This window comes from Enhydra lutris, unplaced genomic scaffold (genome assembly GCF_002288905.1).
Source record: "Enhydra lutris kenyoni isolate GAN:26980312 unplaced genomic scaffold, ASM228890v2 scaffoldscaffold43, whole genome shotgun sequence".
NCBI lineage: Eukaryota > Metazoa > Chordata > Mammalia > Carnivora > Mustelidae > Enhydra > Enhydra lutris.
In genome coordinates, this window is record NW_019154127.1 from 2024219 (window position 1) to 2029666 (window position 5448).

A 5448-nucleotide genomic window follows, 5' to 3' on the forward strand; every position below is an offset into this window, starting at 1 on the left:
CCAACTCCATTTTAGACTCAGTGTTTTTTCCAGTACACAGTTCCAAAACACTGTAATTTCTGTTTGGTTGTTAATACTGAAGCATGAGGGATACAAGAAATAAGTAGAGAAGACATTACCTCTGATGCATGATGAGAAGTAATTCTTGTGTTATATCAAGAAAGAGCCCCCAGGTTCATGAAATATATTGTCAGCCCAATTTTCAAGAGAGGTCATAACACCTCAAAAAAAGGAGTAATTCTCAAGCAAGAACACAGAGATTTGTTAGAAGCAAAGAACCATTTTTATTGAGAATGAGTTTTTTGTCCAACTGTGAGATGTTAAGATCCCTGGGACAGTCCCAGCACAGAATCCAGATTAAGGGAACAAAGACCAATATTTGGGAAATAGATGATACCACACAGCCTAGAGCCTCAAGATCCCATCCTCACAAACATTCACTGGGGGTCAAAGCCTCTGTCAAGCATTCAATTTTCTGGATGTAGAATACTTGGGGTATGGATTCTTGCTTCAGCTCTTGCTTTGGTGGTGTCATTTCAGAAGCAAATGGGGCTTGGAGAGTGATGGTCTAGCAGCAAGAAGAACAACATCTTCTGTAGCAAAATGGCCGGTAGCCACAGCAGCCAGAGCCAGAACCATATCCACAGCCACAGCAGGAGCCTTTTCCACAACCCCATCCTGAGCCATAGCCACAGCCACAGCCCCATCCTGAACCATAGCCACAGCCACAGCCTGAATCATAGCCGTAGCCACAACGGGAGCCATAACCACAGCCACATCCTGAGCCGTAGCCACAGCCACATCCTGAGCCATAGCCACAGCCACAGCCCGAGCCATAGCCACAGCCATAGCCTGAGCCATAGCCATAGCCACAGCCACAACAGGAGCCATAGCCACAGCCATAGCCTGAGCCATAGCCACAGCCATAGCCGCAGCCGCAGCCATAGCCACAGGAGTTCCCGTAGTTACAACACATGATGTCAGGAGAAGAGGATTCAGGTGGGTTGCAAGTGGATGTGTGGTGAAGTATGGCCCCTACTACACTTGGACCCTTATATACTGCCAGTAATTGATAGAACATGCCATTCACCCCTGACTTACCCAACTAGTATGTACGCAACTTTGATGTGACAGTCACTGTCGAGAATCTTAATGTCTGAGGAAAAGTGAGCTCATTAATTGAATCTCCTTTTTTATTTAGGGAGCAGAATTTTAATTTGTTCTGCTAAAAATTGTCTCAGTAAAATCATGTGTTCTACATACCACTGATACCCAACTTCACAAGCTCCTATCATTTAATATACTTTATATAACAAGATTTGGGAGAATTAAGAAAATTATGTCCTTCTTGATTACTCCTATTTCCTAAAATATTTACCTCTACCCCTAAGGGAGGAAATAACTCCCATCTCCTTTCTGGAATCACTGAAACTTTTTGTGAACTTCTCAAACCCAGATACTTACTGCAGAAACCTTCTGGCTTCTTGTGAGAGAAACCAGGGAGATGCTGGTGTCAGAGCACAGGGCAGCCCCCAATAACATCATAACAACTGATATAAAATATCAATAATGCTGAGATTAGAAACCTTGGTGTATAGCTTCACAATGATAAATTACCTTCTCTCTTTACTGTTGTCTAATTCCAAATATTTCCTTTCTTCTCAACTGAACCAAACATCTAACCTTTCCATCACTTCACGTGTGGACTAAATCAAAACAAACAAAAAGATAGGAAGGTGTTATATGTTTGTTTGTTTGTTTGTGATGTTTTTGCTACTCTTGGTTGTCTAGGTTTTACCTAAATCATCAATATCCAAAGCAGGAAAAAAACAAAATTTAAATTGCCTTTTACTGTCATAACTATGACAACTAAGTTGGGAGTACAAACTCAAGAAGATTGTACCTTCCATTCCACACTCAAATTTCAATAACAAAGGAATGAGATTCGTCCACTCATTTTTAGAAGGACTTCAACAGAGATTTTCATAAAGCTACTGAATTCTTTTTGAGAGAACTTTCATTATTACACATTTTCCCTTCAGTTGGGAGTATTTTCAACTACTTTTTCTACCACTAGTTACTGGTCTATCTCCTCTCTCTGCTATATTTCATCCTTAACAAGAAGTTTAAAGAAAATACATCCTATTCTGGTTGTTCTTTACCTATATTTTCTCTACTTTGCTGTCAACTCTTGAAATTCAAAATTATAAATTCTAATGCACAAGTTCCCTCAAGTAGGTATGTTACTTTTCAAACACCCACCTTTGGGTCAAAATATCCCTGAAATGTTGATGAAGTCTTCTATCTTTATTGCATTATTTCTAGTAACTCTACATTGAGGATACTGATCCATGGTGGCAGAAAAATATTATTCTGTGTATCCCTGAATCACTTCTTAGTTCCGAGTACCCAGTACATAATTTGAACTCAGTTATTTATTTCCCCAATCAAAAAAAGATGCATTAAATCAATGTTCAATGTTCAAACATTGGTGTGCCACTTAGAAGCTGTAAAATACTTGGATACATTACCAATGTTCTCATTTCATTCAAGCTGAAAGTCTCAAATATCCTTTGACTAAATGAGTCTCAAATTTCATATCTGGAAGATTTGTGTTAATTTATGAAGACGTTTTTCCAGATGTATAATTTACCTTATATGCCCAATAAATGATCAACCCTTTACTGGATATGTAAATTAGGATGCAGATACCAAATTGATGATATTCTTCTGTCTTTCAAAAACCTTAAAGCACAAGGAACTTAATGAAACATGAGTAGACTTTCAACTGTAGTTATTAGAATTCCCTTCCCTTCTTTGTAGGATTTCTGCACCTCAGGTTTACCCAAGCACAGCTCTCAGATCCAACTAATAAACATTCCATCTGTGAGCTGCTCAACTCTTGAAAAACACTTGTTTCTTCATCAGTAGGGCATAGTGTCCTGGGCATAGCATCAGCTCCCGTGCTGATGTTGATGACAGAACCATCTTCCTTAGAATTGACCGTTTGGTAGAGTCTCCTAGCTCCAAGGACCTCAGATTCAGGCTTTGTCCAGTGAACATTGTCATGGAGATGAGACAGACTCATTTATACTGCATGGTGAAAACTGAATCTGAAAAAGCATTTTCTTTTATAGGATATAAATGTTAGAGTTCTGGAAAGTCCCATGAGGAAAGGACCCTGAAATCAAAACCCAATAAATTAGTACACTCTCAAACTCATAAAGTCAACCAGAAATTTTGATTGCATTCATATGTGTTCCCCAAACAAAGCAAGCCCATTTAAGGAACTAGGCCTTCTCTTTGTCGCTAAAAATTGCAGCACTACTGATCAAACCCAAAATTTAATGCATTTCTCTTCCCCCTTTACACTTAGTACCAACCTTTCTAGTGTTTCCTGTAATAGGCATCAGTTCATTTGATACAAAATGTTAATATAACTTCCTGAATTATCTCTCTAATATTTCAACTTTCATTTTCTTCCCCAGGAAGCTGCTTTATTCCTTCAATAGCAATAAGCTGTCTAAATTTAATTTAATTAATTCTTACTAGTTTTTCTTATCACCTATTAGAATATAAGTGCTCCTAGAGGGGGGAAAAAATGCCTCTGCAACTTTGTTACTGTATCTTCCGTGTATAGGAAAGTTCCCTTTCAAAAATCTTCCAAGAACAGAGGGATGCCTGGGTGGCTCAGTCAGTTAAGCATCTGCCATTGGCTCAGGTCATGATCCCAGAGTCCTGGGATGGAACTCCACATCTGGCTCCCTGCTCTGCAGGGCATCTACATTTCCCACTCCCTCTGCTCTTCAACCCTGCTCATGCTTTCTCTCATTCTCGCTCTCTCAAATAAATAAATAAAATCTTTAATAATGAATAAATAATAAAAATAAATAAACAAAACCATTCAAAGATATGGAGTGCCTGGGTGTCTCAGTTGGTAAAGAATGACTCTTGATTTCAGCTCTGGTCATGATCTCAGGGTCCTGAGAATGGCCCCACATTGGAGCCTGTGCTCAACTCGGAATGTGTATGAGATTCTCCCTCTGGGATGCCTGGGTGGCTCAGCCAGATAAAGTGCCTGCCTTTGGCTCAGGTCATGACCCCAATGTCCTGGGAACAAGTCCCTCATCTGGCTACTCGCTCAGCAGGGAGTCTGTTTCTCCATCTGCCTGCCACTCCCTGTGCTTGTGTATTCCCTCTCTCTAACAAATAGATAAATAATTTTTTTTTTAAAAAACAGAGAGTCTCGCTCTCACTCTCGCTCTTTCTCTAGCATCCCTCTCCCCTGATTATACTTTCTAAATAAACAAACAAGCAAATAAATAAAATCTTAACAAGAAAAAAAAGTCAAAGCTATTGGTATTAACTGACTTAAAACAATTTCCCAAATTCAATCCTTGCAAATAAATATTTTCTGCACTTCTGTCAAAATGCACACGATACGATATGACATTTTTCCTTTAACTTACCCTTCCCTAAGTTGTTCATGCATCACCAGGGTCTGCTTCTAATTTCTCATTACTCCTAAAAAATCTATCTTCCATGACATTCATCCACCCATTCAGCTCTCAGACCACACCTCCTCTCCCTTGGGCTTCTGTCACAACCTCCTGAATAGGTGTCCTCCCTCCTCCTCTTTCTTCATCACCTCAAATCTAAATAGAGAGTGATTTTCAGAACACAGTTCTGTAATAATGTGTGATTTGTGTTGTGTTGTGTTGTGTTGTGTTGTGTTGTGTTGTGTTGTGAGTGCCTGAGCAGGAGAGAATTGAGAAATAAGTGAAGAAGACATCTCTGATGCACGATGAGAGGAAATGTTTGTATTATATCAAAGAAGAGCCTAGGGTCACGAAGCATATTGTCAGCCCAATTTTCAAAAGTGGCCATAACACCTCAAAAGGAAAGAGTAATTCACAAGCAAGAACACAGAGATTTGTTAGAAGCAAAGAACCACTTTTATTGAGAATGAGTTTGTTGTCCAACTGTGGGATGTTAGGATCTCTGGCAGAGTCCCAACACAGAATCCAGATTAAAGGAACAAAGAACAACATCGGGGAAATATTCAGATGATACCACACAGCCTAGAGCCTCAAGATCCCATCGTCACAAGAGATCACTGGGGGTCAAACCCTCTGTCAAGCATGCAATTTTCTGAATGTAGAATTCTTGAGGTATGGATTCTTGCTTCAGCTCTTGCTTTGGTGGTATCATTTTAGAAGCAATTGGGGCTTGAGAGCGATGGTCTAGCAGCAAGAAGAATAACATCTTCTGTAGCAAAATGGCCAGTAGCCACAGCAGCCAGAGCCAGAGCCATATCCACAGCCACAGCAGGAGCCTTTTCCACAGCCACATCCTGAGCCATAGCCACAGCCACAACAGGAGCCATAGCCACAGCCACAACGGGAGCCATAGCCCCAGCCACATCCTGAGCCATAGCCACAGCCACAA

General features: G+C 40.3%; 2 protein-coding genes across 2 annotated transcripts in view; both read right to left on the bottom strand.

Moving 5' to 3' along the window:
- Positions 1-568: 568 nt before the first annotated feature.
- On the bottom strand, positions 569-976 carry LOC111155626 (keratin-associated protein 6-2-like). The gene has a single exon (XM_022515895.1). The coding sequence runs from the start codon at positions 974-976 to the stop codon at positions 569-571; it is 408 nt and encodes a 135-aa protein (XP_022371603.1).
- A 4267-nt stretch (positions 977-5243) lies between these two features.
- LOC111155627 (keratin-associated protein 6-2-like) overlaps positions 5244-5448 on the bottom strand; it is a 735-nt gene continuing 530 nt past the window's right edge. Inside the window, exon 2 of the mRNA XM_022515896.1 lies at positions 5244-5425. Coding sequence (XP_022371604.1) covers positions 5244-5425 — 182 coding nt within the window. The remainder of the gene's footprint in view (positions 5426-5448) is intronic.